General features: G+C 45.8%; 2 protein-coding genes across 3 annotated transcripts in view; one reads left to right on the forward strand and one right to left on the reverse strand.

Annotated features, from left to right (window-relative positions):
- Positions 1-4184, reverse strand: part of SMPDL3B (sphingomyelin phosphodiesterase acid like 3B) — a 25338-nt gene extending 21154 nt beyond the window's left edge. The window contains exons 1-2 of the mRNA XM_075603775.1: positions 3961-4184; positions 3254-3467 (exon numbers count right to left, since the gene is read on the reverse strand). Coding sequence (XP_075459890.1) covers positions 3254-3467; positions 3961-4063 — 317 coding nt within the window. The 5' untranslated portion in view covers positions 4064-4184. The remainder of the gene's footprint in view (positions 1-3253; positions 3468-3960) is intronic.
- Positions 4185-8705: 4521 nt separating this feature from the next.
- Positions 8706-22070, forward strand: RPA2 (replication protein A2). Of its 2 annotated transcripts, XM_075603776.1 has the most exons (9): positions 8706-8833; positions 9016-9137; positions 14629-14730; positions 15112-15225; positions 15790-15864; positions 17094-17210; positions 17863-17970; positions 20044-20138; positions 21819-22070. In XM_075603776.1, exons 1-9 carry the CDS (start codon positions 8818-8820, stop codon positions 21901-21903), a joined length of 834 nt encoding a protein of 277 aa, XP_075459891.1. In that variant the 5' UTR covers positions 8706-8817; the 3' UTR covers positions 21904-22070. The 2 variants fall into 2 exon arrangements, with proteins under 2 accessions (XP_075459891.1, XP_075459892.1); XM_075603777.1 differs by lacking the exon at positions 9016-9137 and having other exon boundaries at positions 8733-8833.
- Positions 22071-22500: the final 430 nt, after the last annotated feature.

Genomic DNA, 22500 nt, shown 5'->3' on the forward strand with positions numbered 1-22500 from the left:
GATTCGTAATCCGCGGCGCGCTCGCGCGCGTCCGCAACTTACGCCAACCCGTGATCGTGTGTCCCCTTCTGTCCTGCTTCTTCTGCCTGCGATGCTCCTCTCACCTCTGCTGTTACCAGCCGCCATCTTAGGGGTGCGTGCGCATCTCACGCTGCTGTAAATACAGCTTCTACTGGTCCAGCCTCCAGGTTGCGCCATGCGGTGACGTAAGCGCGTGCACGCGCCGCATCACCTTTCCTCATTAGGGATACTTCCTACACCGGTCTCTTCTATCCGGACAGCCAATCACAGTCAGGCTTACTGACATGTCCCTTCAGCCTGCTCCTCATTGGACCTTACTCCCTATATATGCTCAGCCTGCCCCCTGGCAAATTGGCTGAGCATAATCATTTCCTATGTGCGAAGTGCTTACTGCCTCGTTGTCCTGTCCCTCTGGTTCCTAGTTCTCCTCTTGTCTGACCCTGGCTTTCATCTGGACACCGCTCTTCTATAGTCCTGACCCCGGCTTACCACGACGATCCACACCTCTCCAACCCCGATTACGGTAAAGTACCTACAACGATCCGCACCTCTCCAACCCCGACTACGGCAAAGTACCTACAACGATCCGCACCTCTCCAACCCCGACTACGGCAAAGTACCTACAGCGATCCGCACCTCTCCAACTCTGACTACGGCAAAGTACCTACAACGATCCGCACCTCTCCAACCCAGACCTCGGCAAAGTACCTACAACGATCCGCACCTCTCCAACCCCGACTACGGCAAAGTTACCTACAGCGATCCGCACCTCTCCAACCCCGACTACGGCAAAGTACCTACAGCGATCCGCACCTCTCCAACCCCAACTACGGCAAAGTACCTACAACGATCCGCACCTCTCCAACCCCGACTACGGCAAAGTACCTACAACGATCCGCACCTCTCCAACCCCGACTACGGCAAAGTACCTACAGCGATCCGCACCTCTCCAACCCCGACTACGGCAAAGTACCTACAGCGATCCGCACCTCTCCAACCCCGACTACGGCAAAGTACCTACAACGATCCGCACCTCTCCAACCCCGACTACGGCAAAGTACCTACAGCGATCCGCACCTCTCCAACCCCGACTACGGCAAAGTACCTACAACGATCCGCACCTCTCCAACCCCGACTACGGCAAAGTACCTACAGCGATCCGCACCTCTCCAACCCCGACTACGGCAAAGTACCTACAGCGATCCGCACCTCTCCAACCCCAACTACGGCAAAGTACCTACAACGATCCGCACCTCTCCAACCCCGACTACGGCAAAGTACCTACAACGATCCGCACCTCTCCAACCCCGACTACGGCAAAGTACCTACAGCGATCCGCACCTCTCCAACCCCGACTACGGCAAAGTACCTACAGCGATCCGCACCTCTCCAACCCCGACTACGGCAAAGTACCTACAGCGATCCGCACCTCTCCAACCCCGACTACGGCAAAGTACCTACAACGATCCGCACCTCTCCAACCCCGACTACGGCAAAGTACCTACAGCGATCCGCACCTCTCCAACCCCGACTACGGCAAAGTACCTACAGCGATCCGCACCTCTCCAACCCCGACTACGGCAAAGTACCTACAGCGATCCGCACCTCTCCAACCCCAGACCTCGGCAAAGTACCTACAACGATCCGCACCTCTCCAACCCCGACTACGGCAAAGTACCTACAGCGATCCGCACCTCTCCAACCCCGACTACGGCAAAGTAGCTACAGCGATCCGCACCTCTCCAACCCCGACTACGGCAAAGTACCTACAGCGATCCGCACCTCTCCAACCCCGACTACGGCAAAGTAGCTACAGCGATCCGCACCTCTCCAACCCCGACTACGGCAAAGTACCTACAGCGATCCGCACCTCTCCAACCCCGACTACGGCAAAGTACCTACAGCGATCCGCACCTCTCCAACCCCGACCTCGGCAAAGTAGCTACAACGATCCGCACCTCTCCAACCCCGACCTCGGCAAAGTACCTACAACGATCCGCACCTCTCCAACCCCGACTACGGCAAAGTACCTACAACGATCCGCACCTCTCCAACCCCGACCTCGGCAAAGTACCTACAACGATCCGCACCTCTCCAACCCCGACTACGGCAAAGTACCTACAGCGATCCGCACCTCTCCAACCCCGACCTCGGCAAAGTACCTACAACGATCCGCACCTCTCCAACCCCGACTACGGCAAAGTACCTACAGCGATCCGCACCTCTCCAACCCCGACTACGGCAAAGTACCTACAACGATCCGCACCTCTCCAACCCCGACCTCGGCAAAGTACCTACAGCGATCCGCACCTCTCCAACCCCGACCTCGGCAAAGTACCTACAGCGATCCGCACCTCTCCAACCCCGACCTCGGCAAAGTACCTACAGCGATCCGCACCTCTCCAACCCCGACCTCGGCAAAGTACCTACAACGATCCGCACCTCTCCAACCCCGACTACGGCAAAGTACCTACAACGATCCGCACCTCTCCAACCCCGACCTCGGCAAAGTACCTACAACGATCCGCACCTCTCCAACCCCGACTACGGCAAAGTACCTACAACGATCCGCACCTCTCCAACCCAGACCTCGGCAAAGTACCTACAATGATCCGCACCTCTCCAACCCCGACTACGGCAAAGTACCTACAACGATCCGCACCTCTCCAACCCCGACTACGGCAAAGTACCTACAATGATCCGCACCTCTCCAACCCCGACCTCGGCAAAGTACCTACAGCGATCCGCACCTCTCCAACCCCGACCTCGGCAAAGTACCTACAACGATCCGCACCTCTCCAACCCCGACCTCGGCAAAGTACCTACAACGATCCGCACCTCTCCAACCCCGACCTCGGCAAAGTACCTACAACGATCCGCACCTCTCCAACCCCGACTACGGCAAGAACTTTTGACTATTCTGACCTCTCTAACCCAGACCCATCTACCTTGACCAATCTACACTCCAGACGCTTCCTCGCGGCTGGAGGTTGGTGTTATATCAAATCCCCACCTCGGACCCCCGGTCACGCCTTGTTTGTGGTGAGCACTCCATTACAGTGAGTGACTCAGGTGAGAAGAGGTGAAAGAGGAGAGGAGAGTGAGAAAGTGGGAGAGAGAGAGAGAGAGTAAAAGGACAATCACAAAGCGAAGGAGAAGAGAGGAGATAGGGAACGACAAATATTTCCGGGAAAATTTCTCTCTCTCCATTTTATGGCTGGCACATTCTCACCCTGTCCAAAGTATAAAGTCCGGGTCAGGGAGAATATTCCGCATGGCGTAGAGAGACGAGTTAATGAGGATCCAGGGGGAGTCACACAGATAGTGTCCCCATGCCCCTGCGTCTGTTACCAGCTGGTTACCGGCGGAGGGGCAGACGGTGCTAGGGTTCGACGTCACTGTGTAGTTAGGGTCAAGGTGCAGATCTGTGAGGTGCCAAAAATACCCTGGAACAGAATAAAAATGATTCAAAGGCATTTGTAACAAATACAGTATCACCAAAAACTCTCCCTCCTTGCTCTCTCAGCCCCCCTCTTCCTCCTTTCTCTCTCCCACCCCCTCCTCCTCCTTTTGCTCTCCCACCCCCTCGTCCTCTCTCTCTCTCACATCCCCCTCCTCCTCCTTTATCTCTCACATCCCCCTATTCCTCATTTCTCTCACATCTGCCTCTTCCACATCCCCCTCTCCCTCTTCTCTCTCACATCCCCCTCCTCTCTCTCACACCCCTCACACCCCTCCTCTCTCCCTCACCCCCCGTCTCCCTCACCCCCCGTCTCCCTCACCCCCCGTCTCCCTCACCCCCCCCGTCTCCCTCACCCCCCCCGTCTCCCTCACCCCCCCCCCCGTCTCCCTCACCCCCCCCGTCTCCCTCACCCCCCCCGTCTCCCTCACCCCCCGTCTCTCTCACCCCCCCCCCCGACTTAAAAAAACCTTAATTACCACGACCAGCAGAAATCCTCCTTATGCAAGTAATCAGAAGCAGAATGATGAAGGATTTCATGTTTAGAAGGTCAGGCTTCCAACGTGCCTTGGTTTTATACATTGAGTTTTTTCAATCCTTCAGGCACCCAGTCTCCCTGCGTCCTGCGTGCACGAAAGTAACTAATACCCTGAGATCCTTGTCTCCTCCCCACCTCCATGTCACGGCCACTTCCCAGGCTTCAGATAAGCCTTCTCTTTTTGCATGTGACTGCATTGACTTTGGATTTTCTGAATTTGTATTACCAATAAAAATACCACTTGTGGTACGTTTTCTTGTCTCAGACAGGACTTAAAATCTATGTATTACACTTTTGTTTTTCAGATACATTCAATTGAAGGAGTTATTTGGAAGCCTCCTACCCTGGGATCTCTGGACATAAAACTGTTCCCAATTGCTCCTCTTGAGGACTTTATTTTGAACACTTTTTACAATAAGTGCCATTTTTCACATACATACACATATATATTTATTACACTGGTGTTGTTTTTTTCTCTTTATTTAAAGGAGCAGTTCATGCAATATCCTAAGTGTTTTTTTTTTATTAATAAATCAGGTCTGTAGTATTAGATAATATTTACTACATTTTTTTTTAATTCAACTTGTGGTTTTTTTAATTGAGTTTTTATATATGGAGCATCCTTTGATTTCTAGAGCAGGTTTTAGCCCACCTCCCCAGCAGTGCAAGATCTTTGCAACACTTTCCTGTTTGTGATCATTTGTTGCCAATGCTCCCAGCAGTTTGAGCTGTAAATTGTAATAGATGTTACCTTGGTAATATAAGAATACATTGTAGCTGCTGACTTACACTGACTGAAGGATTGATTGAAACTAAAAAGCAGCCATTTAGTGAACCCTTTGAAGCAGGATCTTTGCTGATTGATCACGGGAGAATTAATCTTTCGGCAGCTTAGGTAATTCGTATTCAATAAAGGTAATCAAAGCCTGTAAATATTAAAACAACATTTTGTTTTTGTTTTGTTTTAATAACTGCCACTTGGATTGCCTCTTTAATAGGCTAAATGTAGACGATTGAGAACATCGGTATAAGATTATATTACTTTTTATATAAGTATTTCTAAATAAAAAATTTTTTTAAACTGGTAACATTTTCTAAAGCTTTGGATGGTTTTGACAATCTTTATCTAATGCAGTGTTTTTTAGCAGAGGTTCCTAGGAATCCTGGCGTTCCCAAGGTATCCCTAAGGGTTCCACTTTTCAGGTAATTTAAAAATTGTATACAACAGACGACAGAGAAGCCCAATGCTACATCCAACATGACTGAAATACCCAGTAAAATACTTATATATTCTCTTGAAAAACAGTCATTTAGTTTAACCCTTTGGCCAAAGCATTGTAAGCTTGCGAGCCACGACAAGGCAGAACCTGTTCGCAAGTCCTACCACTACCATATAAAATGCTAATGTACCTCTATTAGGATTAAAATTCTCATTTACCTTTATTAGGAGGGAGAAAGACCACATTGGATCTATATCCAGTAAAATGAAAAGAGGTTCCCAAAAAGAGCTTACTGGGGTTCTGTGTTTTGTTAACCTATTCTCAGCTGTTTCAGCTGTTGGAGGTTAGTGGCTCCTCCTTCCCAGGTTTTAAGCCCGCCCCTCCCCACTTCCCAAGTTGGTAGGTCCTTTCATTCACCATACACTATATATATATATATATATATATATATATATATATATATATATATATATACCCATTTATTGCTATCCCAAAGGGAGAAGCGCAGGGATTCACTTTCTATAAAATTCCTATAGCTGAGGGAATCCCTAGGTTAAGGGGGGTACCCCAGCTAGTACCAAGGTGACCCACAACCAGTACAGACAGTCCTCGTTTTACAACGCTTCGCTTTACATGCATACCTATATTCATTTTTACAACGCCAAAATGGCTTATCCAACGCTCTTACGACGCTTTGCAACATTGTGTATGTGTGTATATATATACACATTCACATAAACAACGTTGCAAAGCGTTGTAAGAGCGTATATATATATATAATATTATACTATATAATATTATATAATATATTATTTATTATGTTATATTATATATATAATACAGTATATACACTATATAATGTATGTGTGTACTGCATATCTTATTGCCTACATAAATATTTGGTGTATTTTAGTGTTAAAAATGCCTTCAGGAACGGAACCTTTCATTTAAACAGTGTTCCTATGGGAAAACGTGTTTTGCTTTACAACGTTTCGCTATCCAACGCCATTTTGAGTAACGCATTGTGTCGGATAACCGAGGACTGCCTGTATACGGTTTGTGGGTGCCCCAACCATATATAAGATTGGGGGGGACTCTGAGGGTCCAAACTGAGTCACAGAGAAAGAGTGTGGGGGAATAAGGCAGGCAGAAATAAAGAGACAACATTTTTCCTTTTCTGTTCCCTGTACCCCCAAGACTCAGAGTGTATTAAAATATACTTTAATATAGTGTAATATGTTTTTACATTCGGAACCGATGTCTAAACAGGCAGCCCGTGCCAACCCATAGGTGTCGGTCAGTCTGCTGGACATTGGAGTTCTAAGCAGCCAGAGGATGCCCAGAGGTGTGAACAGCATTTGGTCAGTGAGGAAAGGTGGAGTACCAGGTCCGGAGATCAAGTGCAGGCCTCCGGGATGCCACTTGTTCTGCCAGACCTAGTGGAGCCTGCCCAGCGGGGGGCATTGGGATGGCTGGGGGGGTATGTGGCCGGCTTGCGCCTGCCCCTTAGCTGTTTCGAATTTCCCACTGACCCCGCTTTTCTACCCTGCTTGGCTCCGATTGGCTGCTTGGGAAAGTTCCCACGCGCTGATTGGCTGTCCGCTCTGCTTCTATTTAATGAATGAAGCAGAAAATACTATAATAAGACGTGAGCCAATCAGATTGGGTGTTCCCCTTGAGCCTGAGCCGAAATAGCGCGGGCGGGCTTTTCAAAGATGCTTTGCTTGTAATAGCAAAGCAACCGGCTTCGATTTCGAGCCTGAAAAGCCGCCCGCCAGGGACTAAGTCCAGCATTTTGAACGTAGCTGGGATTTCATGCTGATTTGCGTTCCAGGAGATTTTGACTAACTCGCGGTCAGGAGGGACCAAGTTCTCCCGGTAAAAAGGTGTAAATAACCTGGTCTCCTGTGACATATGAGGGTGTGCGAGGAAGGGGGGGGGGTGGGTGGATGTGTGGGGAAGGGGGGAATGTGTGGATGCGGGGGGGGATGTGTGGGGAAGGGGGAGGCTGGATGCATGGGGGGGATGTGTGGGGAAGGGGGATGTGTGAGGGAGAGAGGGAGATGTCTGCAGGGGGGAAGAGGAATGTGTGGGGCAGGGGAGGAGGGGAATGTGTAAGGGCTGCGTGTGTGAGGGGGGAATGTTTAAGGGGGGATGTGTGAGAGTGAGGCACATGTGTGGAGACTAGTCCATGACCCCGGGAAAGTTGTTGGATGCCCTGCCAGGGAATTTAATAAATTAACCCCTTGGGGACTACACAGGTGGTTAACCGTTACACTAATCCAAGGGTGTGCAAACTGGGGAGCGTGAGATTTTATTTGGGGGGGAGCGTCGGTTACAGAGGCCCTGCGCTCTTCCCCAAGGCATTTAAATTAAATGTAACTCACTTACCTTTATTCAGTCGGCTTCAGACAACACATCATGGCAAGGCGGACGCCGCGTGGTCACATGATGTGACGTCACATGATCCTGCAGCGTCATCTGACGCCGGAACAAAGGTAAGGGGGGAGGGGGCGCGAGCACTGGGGGAGAGCAGGCAGGGGGGGGGGGGTTGCAGCACTAAAAGTTTGTGCACCCCTGCACTAATCCATGGGTCAAATCACATATTTCCCCAAAACATTATTACAATAATTCAACATTACAGTAATAAATACAGTTGCAATTTATCAAATATAAATATATACAACTTACTGTCTCTATCTTACTATCTTATACCCCTCCTACTGTCTGTACGTTCTTCCTACGCACCACTTAGATTGCAAGCTCTTTGGGGCAGGGACTCCTTTTTCCTAATGTTACTTTTATTTCTCAAGCACTAATTCCCATTATGTGTTATATATTATGTGATCTGTATTACTACTGTGAAGCGCTATGTACATAAATGGGGCTATATAAAGATGTACATACATACAACTTCATAGTACAACCATCTTATAAACAATGACCTAGCCATAACACAATATACAGCCTAATATACTCCACTGTAGGGTGCTACAATAATATAAACAAATGATTAATTGTATTTTTTATTACAACAGCCAGTAATTTGCCCTACCATCTGATTACATTGTATCTCTTTTTATTTGTACCTGCTAATTACAGTCAATTGACATGAATATTTATGTGGGAATTAAAAACACTGGAAGACTTAATGCTGAATATATTATTAGGGTCAAAAAATGAAGATATATATCTCAATATACTGCTTGTGAGATGATTCATGTCTAAAATAATGAAAGAATCGCTCGTTTTTGTGTTACAACCATGAATGCGCGGGGAAAACTAATCACCGTGTTGTTGCGTTGGTAAAATTACAATAAAGATTAGATGATGCACACAACAACAACAAAAACTCTCATCTGCCCTGAAAAAATATGGCCGCCCCGGCTTCCATTACTGCGCAACGGTATCAAGCCACCCAATGATGGCCGCTCTATTGCTGAATTTCCCTTGCGTCTCATTGGCTGCGCGCTGCACTGGACTCAGCTCTGGTTGGCTGGGCGAGTTTTGCGCGGCAAGAGATGCTGTGACGTAAGCTTCGCGCGCGGTGTCTGTGTCTGCTGAGGAGAAGCGCGAGCATGTGGAACAGTCACGGTGAGTCCGGTAAATAACGGTAATGAGTTTTCACGTGACGGGGGCTGCGGGTTATTCGTGTCTAGTTAACCCGTGCGGTGCTTGCGTGTGTAACATGTACACGACGTGCTGCTGCATGTCACCGTGTTTAGTTTGGCCCTTGGTGGGACTGCACCGGTAACCGTCACAATGTGGCATTTCAGGTGGCTTCGATGGCGGTTACGGCGGCTCGGGAATGGGAGGAGGAGGAGGAGGCGGCGGCGGCTACACGCAGTCACCTGGAGGGTTCGGGTCACCCGCAGCAACACAAGGCGAGAAGAAATCGGTGTGTAATATGGGTCAGAGAAAAAGATGTCCGCTCTAAACCAATCCGTTGCTGAAGCTTTGCCAAACAAATGCTTGCAGCCTCCCACAATAACGGAATATATATATATATATATATATATATATATATATATATATTAAAAAAAAATATAATCACGCACCCCCACAGGTAGACTAACTTCTCCAACACAAATCTAAGTACAGGACAAGTTATTCCAATGTACAGCCTACCAGTCGGGCTAAGCACGTCCTACACCACTGTACACATACTAACACGTCCCATGAGCGCATGTCTGTATTCAGATTACTGCCCAGTGATTGCACAGAAGCAGACATCACAATAGTCACACACATGGGAGGTGAGTGTTTCTCTCGCTCGGGTTATCACATTGGCGTGCCAACATTTCTCAAATTAACGTTCTCCTTTTATTGGCTGTATTAAATATATTGAAGTGTGAATGAATGCTTATTCTTACCCAGCCATGTTTTCTACCCACCGGAGTCCCGTGATATGAAAGATGGTTTGTTTGAGAAATGTTGGCCCGTTAATGTGATAACCTGAAAGAAGTTGCACCTTCCTGTACAAGGACCTAGTTTCTGTATGTCGTGCTAAACTGATTTCTCATTTAATAATCATTGCCTGTGAATATCTATATTGTAAGCAGTTATCGATGTATTGGTATGTGCTGACGTTTTAGTATGTGTATTTTGTGTAAGCAGTTTGCCTACCGAATGATATTTAATAGTTTCACGTGGATTTGCCGGCTCCTATGGTATGGGTTGTTAGTTTCTGTCCCCCCCCCCTGTTTGACTTGTGTATTGTATGTCTTTATTTATATAGCGCCATTAATGTACATAGCGTTTCACAGTAGTAATACACGTGGTAATGAAATAAATAACAGATAATATAAATAACAGATCATGGGAATTAGTGCTTTAGACAAACATAACATTAAGGAAGAGGAGTCCCTGCCCCGAGGAGCTTACAGTCTAATTGGTAGGTAGGGAGAACGTACAGAGACAGTAGGAGGGAGTTCTAGTAAGTGCGTCTGCAGGGGGCCAAGCTTTATGTGTCGTGTCCAGGATTATCCACAGTGCTATTCGTATGCTTCTTTAAGCAAGTGTGTCTTAAGTTGGGTGTTAAAGGTGGATAGAGAGGGTGCTAGTCGGGTACTGAGGGGAAGGGCATCCCAGAGGTGTGGGGCAGTCAGTGAAAAAGGTTTAAGGCGGGAGAGGGCTTTAGATACATAGGGGGTAGAAAGAAGACATCCTTGAGAAGAACGCAAGAGTCGGGGTGGTGCATAGCGAGAAATTAGGGCTGAGATGTAAAGAGGGGCAGAAGAGTGTAAAGCTTTAAAAGTGAGGAGAAGAATGGAGTGTGAGATGCGGGATTTGATTGGAAGCCAGGAGAGGGATTTCATGAGGGGAGACGCTGAGACAGATCTAGGAAAGAGTAGAGTGATTCTGGCAGCAGCATTTAGGATAGATTGTAGGGGAGACAGATGAGAGGCAGGAAGGCCGGACAGCAGGAGCTTTTATTTGTGTTGTAGAAGTTGTCCTGCCTGTGGGTATGCAAATGTGTGTTAGAAATATAAATGTTGGTGATACACATTTAAATGAGCAAATTAAAGTGTGTTGCCGTATCCAGGCACGTTGAGTGCTCGTGTGTGGTTTCTCACAATATTACGATCATACCGGTATTTTGCCCAATTTGTGTGCACAGATGGGTTAGGTGGAACAATTGAAGAGAAGGAAACACAAATGTCTCATTGCAGTTTGGTTGTCAGCCATGGGTGTTCTTGGCATGTTAGGGCCAGTTGGTGACATGCAGTTTGAGACTAGGTAGCTTCGTACTAGACATATGCCAATGTTAACAGGATCTTGGCACCTCTCCTTCACCCTCCGCTCCCTGACAGACCCTCCTTGGAGGAAATGCATTGCACGGATTGCCCCCTTCCTCGTCCCCATCACTGGTATGTGGTGAGGGGAAAGTACATATTTTTGTTGAAATGTAATTTGATTAATAACATGTTTGTAATAAATGAGGAAACAGAATGTCAAGTGTGGTTTTTTTTATTTTATTTATTTTTTGGTACCATTCAGGCCCCGATTTTAAATGGGTTCAGAAGTTTATTTAATAATAATTTATTTATTTTATGTGGGGGGGAAAAAAACTGTTTCTGTACACCTGTTTTTGCAATACATTTCTTAATATCATTTGAGAAATGTTTTATTGCCTAACCTTATCTGTATAGACGGTTTTAGTTCATCTTTAAAGTACAAGATTGCAGATACCATATTAATTTTAGATGAACATTTCTATAGCCCTTGCTTTGTATAATCTTTCTGCAGCAGTGACTTTTTTTTACTAGGAAATTGCCGCTGGTAAGTATTTATCACTTCCATAGACTAGTTTCTATCATTTTGTGTAGTTTTGAAAAACCATTTCTGACAAAGTGGAAAAAAACAAACAGGTCAGGTTGAGATTGCATAAGAATTTAGTTTTATTTTTTTAATTTTTTTGTAATCTGAGCTGAATATTAAGTTTTGTGACCTGGGATTTTGTTGGAAACGTATAAATGTACTTGTGTGGGCCCTCTTTATGATGAAGCAAGAAATAATAGATTACACTACAGGTACACATCTAGTAAATGTTTCAACCCTTTTAAGGGGTCGTGTGTAACAGTAGTTCTATTGAAAACAACAGTTGGAGATACTGCACACACTGCTACATATGCAAATGTTTGTTTTACCGTACTTACTTGATTGTAAGACGCACCCTTGATTTAATAAACATTTTTTTGGGGGGAACGGACTATATTCAATATGCAGAAAAAATGTTTTTACTAGCAGACAATAGCATACATTTATCCATACAGTGATTACACTACACCAGGCCTGCACAACATGCGGCCCGCCTGGACTCCCTGTGCGGCCCGCGATGCCCTCCTCCCTCCCCTCCCCCCCCCCCCCAGCCCGCTCTGCAGACACAGGAGGGAAGGAGCGCCAGCATTTTGACACGCTCCCCACCCCCTCTTGAGCCCGCTCTGCCGACACATTGAAGGAGCGCTAGCATTGTGATGCCCTCCCTCCAACCCCCTGAGCCCGCTCTGCCTATTAGGGAAGGAGCACCAGCACTTTGATGCGATCCCCTGCTGGCAGAGAGGAGAGAAGGAACAGAGCTGAGGCCGGTCTGATTGCAGAGGGTGGGGGCGGGGTTAGTGACAGCGGAGCCTGTTAGTGAGAGCAGGAAGTGAGGTGCCTGTAGCCAGGGCCCAAGATGGCTTCCCCCCCTCCAGCCATGCTCCACAGTGAAAGGTAGGACACCCCCTCCCTCCCCCCCCTGCAGCTGCTCCTCAGAGCTAGTGGCAGTGTGGCAGTGTGTCAGAGTGGTGATGTGAGGTGCAGGGGGAGAGTGATGTGGGGTGAGGTGCAGGGGGGGAGATGAGGTGCAGGGGGGAGAGTGATGTGAGGTGCAGGGGGGTGGGATGTGTGTGGTCTGCAGGGGGGTATTGTGTGTTTTGTGGAGGGGGAGTATTATGTATGGGTGAGGGGGGAGAGATGGGGATGTGAGAGGGTGAGTCTTGCAAAGGTTGATGATGAGGGGTGCAGGGGGAGATATATGAAGATGAGTGCTGGGGGAGATATGAGGATGATGAGGGGTGCTGGGGGAGATATGAGGATGAGGGGTGCTGGGAGAGATTGATGAGGGTTGCTGGAGGGGATAATGATGATGAATTTACCTGTGCGGCCCGAATCTGTTTTTCTTGGCGCAGTTCGGCCCTTCTCGCTTTACAAGTTGTGCAGGCCTGCACTACACCATATTATATTACAGTACAACTTTATGCTCGGCGCTATGGTTGTCCGCAGCGTAATTCCGTCATTCATTAATTGGATCATGTGATACTTGCGTTGTCTTCCGCGATCTTGTTGCGCACCTCCTGCAGTTCCCGTACCTTTAACATTTGCCCGCAAGACAGTCGGACCCGTGTAAGACTGCACAGATACTGCTGGGCGCTGGAAACGTTCCGGCTGCGGTTTTTCCAGCAGCGCCCCCTGGCAGACTCGTAATATTTTTTTTTTTTTAACATCGATTTTAAGGCGCATCCCATAGTTCCCCTACAGACCGCAGATCACGGACGTAATCTGTGCACGCACCGCCAGGCGCGCGTCCGTAAATGAGCACTGGGGCCGTAGCCTTGCCTGCCCCCATAAGTTTAAATAAATGCTCAGGTGTTGTTATGATGGGGGCACACTGTCTAATATTGCTAATTACCTTAGCCTTGACAAAGCACTCGCGAAACGCGCGCGTCGGCAGGCAAGCACGTGACCACGTGCACGAGCAGAGCCTAAGTTCATGTACACTGACTCAGAGAGATTCAAAGAGTCAGCGTGTCTCAGCCCGTGCACAGTAATGGACTGCTGCAAGATCCTACGATCTTAGCAGTCACACATCAGTAAAGCACAGAGAATATCTGGCAGTAAATCACAGTATAAATGCAGGAAGCCTGAATGCTAATCCCCAAACACAGCATTTAGCTTAAAGGGGTATACACATTGAGCAAAACGGCAACCAATCCAGCAATTAACCTCTGGAGTGCCAGACCATTACCACATATGAAGAGCACTACACCAACTAGGGAAAGGTCTTTCATAATAGACCGATATTAATACCCTAAAAGGAGCAGTACTCAGCTGTTAATTAGGTATATGCATATACAGAATTTACAGCAGTGCCACTAACTTACCAGTATTGCAAAACTAATACTAGTGTCTATTCTAGCCCTGTTATTACACACTTGGGATGTACACGTGTTAAGTATCACACACTTGTATTTAAATACCACCACCCACACATGCTGGTGTTAAAAACTCATAATAGGTGCACATAGACCTAGATCTGTATACACAAGTCTATAATGTACCATTAGCTGCAGCCCAAAAGCAGCTAAGTACAGGTCCAATCAACTAGTGCACCTACTAGTATTTCAATACTGGGGCACTACATCTGTGGTCCACACAGCCGCTACTTTCATTACAAGAACTCTAGCCCATTCTCTCCATATGAGGAACACTAGGGCCAGTGAATTACCCTAACACTGGGCATTAATACACCATTGTATACTCCTCTGGATACACCTATCCATAGAGTTAGCCACACTTGGCATCATTTAATCATTGTTTTAAACCCCAATATTTTAACGATATTGTCAATTAATAAAGTTATTTTAAATAAATCACCAATTCATACAGAAACAGAGTGCTATCTACAGGGGCTCTGTCTGTCCACTATGTATTAGGTGTAAATTAACTTGCTTTAGAACTTTAAATACTTAGTTTTTTTTCTTTTATACTTTTTTTTTGCCTCCTAATGGATGACGCGCAGTGACATAACGGAAGTGGACACTTTTCCAGTGTCGGTGTGAGGAGGTAACAAATGTGACAACCTGAGTTTTATGTATAACTCTGATCTCCTTCACCTTCTTTTCCAGAGATCCAGAGCACAGCAGATAGTGCCATGTACAGTGTCGCAGCTACTCTCTGCCATCCAGAGCGATGAGGTGTTCAGGATAGGGGAGGTGGAGCTTTCACAGGTACGTACAACAAAATGCCTATTTAACCCCTTTGTTGCCAGAGGAGCTGTTATATACGCCTTCCCTTGAATCAGACTATCTTGTGTTTACGTGCTGAATTTGTTTGCAGAGTCTGTGTCTCATTACTGTTCTTGTTTGTGAAGCATTTGAGAGGATTTGTGGGGGTTAGATAACAAGACGTTTAGATTGTGGTGAAAATCAGTATTTCTGGACCAGAGGAAGAGAACTCTCGAAAGCTTGTCTTTTAATATCTATTAGTCCAAATAAAAAAGGTATCTCCTAATAATGAAGTACTTGTTTACTCTACACATGAGCAATTATCTTTTAGTTTTAAATGGCAACAGAGTAACAAAAAAATGTATTTTTTTTCTTCTCTTGCAGGTCACAATTGTAGGAATCGTTAGACATGCAGAAAAAGCACCAACAAACATCTTGTACAAAGTGGACGACATGACAGCAGCACCGATGGACATCAGGCAGTGGGTGGACACAGACGTAAGAAAAACCTACTGATCTACACTTCCATATTGATCAGCTTTCCTAGCCTTTAAGGTGCCCTTATGACTGAGGGGATTTCCTATGAATTTTGCTTGTTCTCTAGGGGGAGATCGTGTTTGCACCAAAAGGCTTAAAGGTCCTATTTCACTTGGCAACATGTACTGTGTTTTTTTGTAACGTACTGGCATCTGAAAACTGCAACAGGCCACATTTACCATTTTTAGCACCCTTTGTTGGGGGTTTTTTTTACTGAAGAGAAAATGTAACCACTTCTTCCTTTTTTTAAATTTTTTTTTATGAGGCATAAAAGCCTAGTGGCTTGACTAACAAGTCACCTAATTCCCAATAGATTCTACTTTGCAAGGGCCTCTGCACAAAATTAAGATTTCCGGTGTGGTACTGTGGGTTTTGAGTTATTTTATATATTTTTAAAAATGTCCTTTTTAAAAGAGGAGCCATGGGAGCGGTTAAAAGAATATTCATGAACTTTGAATAATACTGTGTGGCACTTATTGCACACAATATTGTGTGCTACTTAAACCTGAAACATTTTGTTTGCAGGAGGCAAGCAGTGAAAATATTGTGGTTCCTCCTGGGAGTTATGTTAAAGTAGCCGGTCACCTTCGATCCTTCCAGGTAAGTGTCCTGGCAACAGACCTCGTTTCATATACTTCTGTGCTCCCTTTTCTGACCTGCTCCCAGAATCCTTTGCTTGTATAGCTTCTTGACTTTGAAGTAAAATGTTTTCTACGGTGTGGGGCACAGTCTGTGATTCAGGCATAGAAGTTAGAAGAAAAGGTATCTTGACGTACAGCATTGGGTAGGCAACCCCGAATAAAGATCAACGAGTTTGACTCCCTCCCAGGGGCTCGCATTAGGCTGCGCTTATACAGCCGGCGACGCGACCAATTACGTCACCCGTCGCCATTGCGAAAGTTGTATTTCAGATTCTGGAGACTTTGTTGGCTGCAAGGCCAGTGACGTCACCAAGGGGGAAGGCAGACGGGCAGAGAAGCTCCCTGATTGGCTTATAGCCAGTCACATATGGAGACCGTCTCTCCAAAAATCAAATTCCACGGACTACCAGAATTTTGTTAGCGCCGTCGCCGGCACTATAAGTGCAGCCTAGGCCTGGGTCCCGCTGCGTCCGGCGGGCCGCGAGAGCGCTACTCTCCATCTCCTTGTAGCCTCCCGAGCCGGTCCCAGTCCCTCCTCACTGCACAGCTGACTACTTGCTGTGACGCGTCAGCCAGCAGGGAATACACGAGGATCGTGTTCCTGTGCGGCGACGCGTCACATGGTGCGCGAGGGAGACTATCACAGACTGGCTCCCATCAACCAATGGCAAGCCAGCTAGTGATAGCCAGTGGGAGGGTATAATTTTCAAACCAGGAAGAGGGAAAACTTCAAACTTGCAAACAGCAGTTAAATTGCTTTTAAACACACACCACACACACCCACCCACCCTTGGGCTTCTGCAGTGCTGTGAGCTCTTTGTTGTGCTTGTTTTGGCCCTGCCCCCTGTCATGGCCACGCCCCCTCCGAACCGTTTTGGCCAAAAATGCTCCCTATGGACCGCAGATAGCGTGAAGTGCCTCAACGCGCCGCCTGTTTTCAGTGCGGGCGCGCTGTCTGAGGCAGCGGGGCCGTAGCCTTAAGCTGACCTATAGCAGCAGAGCGACGAGAAAAAATGCTAAAGTTGACAAATGTTCTGGCATAAAGTGTCAGTGCTCCAGTATATAAAATAGCAATTGCCTAAAAAGCGAACAGTATTCACACAGCATCTGTTAATTATTCTAATGTAGGTTTATAATGCTATAATGGATCAAACAAACAGCGTCGCCTTTATTTTTCTTCCCATCTAGAACAAGAAGAGTCTTGTAGCGTTTAAGATCGTTCCCATTGAAGATATGAACGAGTTTATTTCACACATGCTTGAAGTTGTTCATTCACACATGAGCCTCAACAAACAGGGAACGAAGGTATGTTATGGATTCTGGTTATCCACTTTTAGGTTTGTTACAAACTAACGTTAAAATATTTCTCCCAGCTTGAATCCATTAACCTTTTAGATGACCTTTTGTTGTCCTTAGCTTTGAGATCTGCTCCTCTGTAAGAACTGCTTTTGTGGTCATTACGGAGCAGGAGGACTTCCTTTCCATGTTGGAATGGGAAAACTAAAGGCCATGTTATTGTGGTAACAGCGACCCCATTGGCCTGGACTCGGTGGCTTGCAGTATTTTGCCACCAGGTGTTTTAGCACCGCCATTGGTTAATTTTGGCCCCTTTAATGCTTTGTGATTGGTTGCACTACATTACAGATATCTTCTCCCCGCCACCCCCTCTCTTATACGAACAGGTGATGGATAGTGGAAGTCTACATGAAAGAAGCAACCATTAAAATTGCATCCATTTAATCCCCCTCATTCCTTTTAGTCACACGTCTCCTCTCCTCCCCCAAAAAACCATGCAGGACATTTACCTACCACATCACATGAACTGTGTGTTCCACTGCCTGGTATAGTTACCGATGACAGTGGCTGCTGGATACAAGTCTGTGGGGTAGGTTTCCCCACAGGAAAAAATTAAATTATAATAATAAAACTCTGCCTCCTTTTTTATTTTATTTTTTAGCCTGCGGTAGGAGGATCAGCCCTTCAGACCCCTGGGCGCATTGGGATGGGAGACATGGGAGGCGGCAATGACCTGCAAACAAATGGCCTGACAGCACACCAAAGCCAGGTAACTGCAGTGAAAATACATTTATATTGTGTACTGTATATATTCTATGTCACAGAACCGATCAGGGTATACAAAGGCTGGCTTGTCATTGAGCTGTTTTTTAAAAGGTGCAATCCCATTTTAGTTTGGAACAGTTTATGAATGTCATTGTCTTCCCTTAAAAATAAAAAAATAAATTAAACCAAAACTGATAAAATATGATTTCTTTAAGTCTTGGTAAAATGAAGAGGATTTTTTTCTTTTTATCTTGTCTTCGGGTTCAGGGAGGGCGGTGCGTGTGTTGTGTTTACCCTGTACCTCTATAACCAGGGCTCGACAAGTGCATTGTGCCTGTTGGCGAGTCTTACCTGCAGCGTCTCCCAGCATTCTCCTGCTTTCCCATAAAACTTGCGACTGTCTCCCCTGCAGCTCCTATGAAAATGGCTGTGAGGTGTCAAATGACAATGGGAAGCTACGTGACGTCACGCGGCATCAAGTTGCCATGACAACTTGACACGGCGTAGCGTCCTGTTGTCATGGCAACTCTGCAGCCATTTTCAGAGTAGCTGCTGGGGAGACGGTCTCAAGTTGCAGGAAAATGCCTGGAGACACCGCACCACGCTGCAGGTAAGACTCGTGAGGAAGGGTGATAGTTTTTGGGGAGCGAGTTTTTTTGTTTTTTGGCTAGTGGGGTTTTTTTTTTAGACTGTCGAGCCCTGTCTATAGCCAATGATGGGAGGAAGGGGGCCTGTCTGCTTATGCAAACGCTTGTTCAGCACATGGTGATTGCTCGCACAAATGAGCAACCAGAGCACATCCTGAAAAAGCTCACATAGATGTACTTGGAAAATGAATTCTAAATGATGTGATATAGGTATAACGATGATAACCCCGACCCGTGTTACAAATATAACACATAATTACAAAGCGTAGCGAAACAGCCTTCAACTGAAAAAGTGCTCTCTTCAAAAGTCAAATCAAACACAAAATGTCCTTTCTGTCCAGAGTTAATGATAGAGTAAACCCCCCCCCCCCCTCCCCCTCAAAAAAACCCCACTATAGTTGGAAAAAAGCAATGGGTACATTGGATGCTAATGGATCAGATGTCCATTGAGAGAAACTGGATCGCCAAATTTGTTAGCTGGGTCAGCTGAAGCTTTGTTGGATGAAACCCACATCCAGAGTAGAAATCAGTAAACAAAAAGCGCATGTCCCCAGAGTGCCATCAAACGTTATATTAAAATATAAAATGTCATCACACTATGGGGACATGCACTTCTTTTAGTTTCTAACTTAGATAAAGACTTGCATTCGTATATACAGTGTTCGACAAACCTATACATTTACACGCCCCGGGCGAGTGGATTTAACATCGTGGCGAGCTCCTATTGGCCCAGGCATCACACGTTTGGTACTAGGCGGCGAGTAGATTTTTTTGTTGGGCGATTTGTTGACCACTGCGTATAGGGGTCTAGAAGTTTTGTAAATTCACTCCGTTTTTAACTCGTGTTGCTGCCACTGTTCATTTTGGTCCGAAGAGAGACTGCACCTTTGAATTAACGCGCAGATATTTGCTGTACCCACTGTTTGCAGGTCCTCTCGCATACAATAGGTTAAAGTGCAGCAATTCCCAGCGTTTCATACACTCTTGTAATTGCCAATTCTCTCCATTAGTTGTAACTGTCAAATTAAACCCTGTCTTAAAGCAAACGTGCAATGGATGTTCCAGCATTGTGATTGCTTGTGTAGTAACCGTAGCTCCCCTCTTACTTTCCAATCTTCCCACATTAACGAGAACACGACATTCATTGAATAGGGTGCTCTGACTTGAAGGGGGAAATTCACTAATCTCTGATAGGAGCTATAGCATTACCACCCCGCGTTATCCGCTAAAGTGGGTTCATGCGCGATAACCCGTGTATTCCAGTGTAAGTGAACGCTAGAATGGCACTGGGGAGCTGAGACTGCTGCAGTCTTACTCGAAATGGCCCCCCATGTTATTACAAAATGTAAGACTATGAAATGGGGCTTTAACTATCTGATTTATTATTATCAATTTTTTTTATTTTTTTAAATTTTTTCCCGATCCTCCAGATTTTGAATTTGATCAGAAGCTACAAAGGGCCTGAAGGAATGAGCTTTGAAGACCTGCAAACGAAACAGCAGGGAATGAATGTGAACAGCATCAGGTAAGTGTTCTGAAAGTAGATGGTATCTTGGATAATTAGCCTCTGCATAATGTGTGGTGGCAATTTCTAAATCCATTTGTATGATTGGTATATTCCTGCGGAGTGCCTACTTTTGGTAAAATGTGGTGTGATAAATCAGGGGTGCGCAAACTATTGGAGCTGCGCCCCCCTTATCGTTTTCAGTGTCAATTGCTGCTGCGGGGTCATGTAACGTCACATCTTGACCCCACGGCGTCATTTGATGCCGCATTGCCGTGGCGACGCGTCACACCACGCATATGAATCCCAGTAAGTGAGTTGCAGAGGCCACACGCGATCCCCCGGCTTTTAATTTAAATGCCTTGGGGAAGAGCACGGGACCTCTGCAATTGCCCGCGCCCCCCAGGAAAATCTCTCGCGTGCCCCCCAGTTTGCACACCCCTGTGATAAACCACCATCCTCCATATACGTCTTAAAAGATCGTTTATATCAGGAGTGGACAACTCGAGGGCTACCACACTACCTTCAGGTTTACAGGATATCCCTGCTTCAGCATAGGTGGCTTAGTCCTGATTGAGCCACCTGTGCTGAAGCAGGGATATCCTGAAAACCTGACCTGTTGGTGTCCCTTGAGTACTGGTGTTGGCCACTCCTGGTTTACATGCTTATTACATCTATTCCTTTTCTACAAATGGATTTTAATGTTCTCCAAGTGATATAACTTTTTTTTTTTTTTTTAAAGTATAATGAATTGTCATATTTATTCTTGCTTTTATTAGTGTTTCTTAAAAGATAAGCTGCTATAACCTTTTTCTCAGGGCTGTTTTTCTTGATCCCGTTTCAATTGCTAAATTCATTGAACGGTGTGTTTCTTGCAAGCTGCCATTTATGTTCCAAATGAAGAAAAGTAGCGCTGAAACATTTTTACTCTATTTAGAGTAAACTGGTTATTTTGTGGATTTCTGCAGTGTCCATTTATTTAGAAACAACTAAACAGCATTGATTAAACCACAGGCTTTAAACTGCTGACATTCCTTTCCATATACCCTGCACTATTCAATCTGACATTTTAAAGCAGCACTACATGCTGTACTGTTTATTATTATTTATTATTATTACTACTGTTGCATGTTTGAAGCAGGGGTTACCGGGAGCTGAACTGTTACTTTCAGCTCTGGGGGCTTCATGCTTCCAGAGATTCTTACTTCTGATGGAGTATTTCTGCAGCCAGGGAAGATGTGGTCCTAACAATGGCGGCTTTAAATGTCCTGCGTCACATGGGCCAATAGAAAACCATGATTTCATCCAGTGCGGCTCCCTATTGGCCAGCTTGTCAGGGACATTTAAACTGCACAGGGATACCGGCATCAGTGATGGAAAATGTTTTATTATTTATTATTTCATTTCTTTTCCACACTAATTTCGAGCTGATTTTCCACACACTAGAAAGCAGAAGTTTACAATGTAATATGTAGTTTGATAAATCTAATTCTTAAAAGCAAAATCCGATTACGGTGACAATGGAAGTATCTGCCATGATTCAGTTTTTTTCTTGGAACTTCTGATAAACGTCTGCATTACCGCAAGGTCATAGGGAACACGGTTCAAAAACACCCTTCGTTATTCCATTGTAGTATTGGATGCATGTACACAGCAAGGTGCAACATTTCTATGCTTATTTTAAATGTTGTCTTCACTCAGGCAAGTCGTGGAATTTCTCAGCAATGAAGGACACATCTATTCCACTGTTGATGATGACCATTACAAGTCTACAGATGGGGATTAATAAATGCAAGTTTCATTGAGGTGTCGCTCTCATTGGCGATGACAGATCTTAACAAAATATACATGCAGGTTATAATGTTGGCTGCATGTATATAATGTACTTGTATTTACCACAACTGCTGGTGACTCCTTGCAGCGAAGGGGTTAAAATGCCCACAATACAAAAATCAACATTTTGTACTATTGTCTAGGACATGATGCACTTCTAAAAACCCTAAGCTAATTTGTAAGAGGGGCTGTCCCTCATAGCAATTAAAATAAAATACATATATACAAAAAACACTTGCCAATGTAACCGACTTCTGTAAACTGGAACGTCCTATATTTCGGCAATCCCTTACTGCCCTCAAACATAACTGTTAGGCTAATGAGGGCCTAATGGTTTCCAGACAAGATTATAACTTTAAGGGCGGCATTTATGTAGTGGGACTGAAGATTTCCCAGTTTTGTCAAAGGTTGATATGAAGTTTATAAAAGCCTCCATATCTGGCAACAAGGGTAGAACTAACCCCTTCAGTTCCGGAGCTCCTGTCACCTGCGGCCCCATGCTGCATTTAGTCCTCATCTCGTCGCTCCTCGGCCCTCACATCGATGGAAG

The sequence above is a fragment of the Ascaphus truei genome, chromosome 6, assembly GCF_040206685.1.
Source record: "Ascaphus truei isolate aAscTru1 chromosome 6, aAscTru1.hap1, whole genome shotgun sequence".
In the NCBI taxonomy this organism is placed as follows: domain Eukaryota; kingdom Metazoa; phylum Chordata; class Amphibia; order Anura; family Ascaphidae; genus Ascaphus; species Ascaphus truei.

Bases quoted from the DNA above. Each gene is read 5' to 3' on its own strand.
- RPA2 (XM_075603776.1), top strand. The intron at 14,731-15,111 runs GTACGTACAACA...CTTCTCTTGCAG, and splicing joins GGGAGGTGGAGCTTTCACAG to GTCACAATTGTAGGAATCGT. The intron at 15,226-15,789 runs GTAAGAAAAACC...TTTTGTTTGCAG, and splicing joins GGCAGTGGGTGGACACAGAC to GAGGCAAGCAGTGAAAATAT.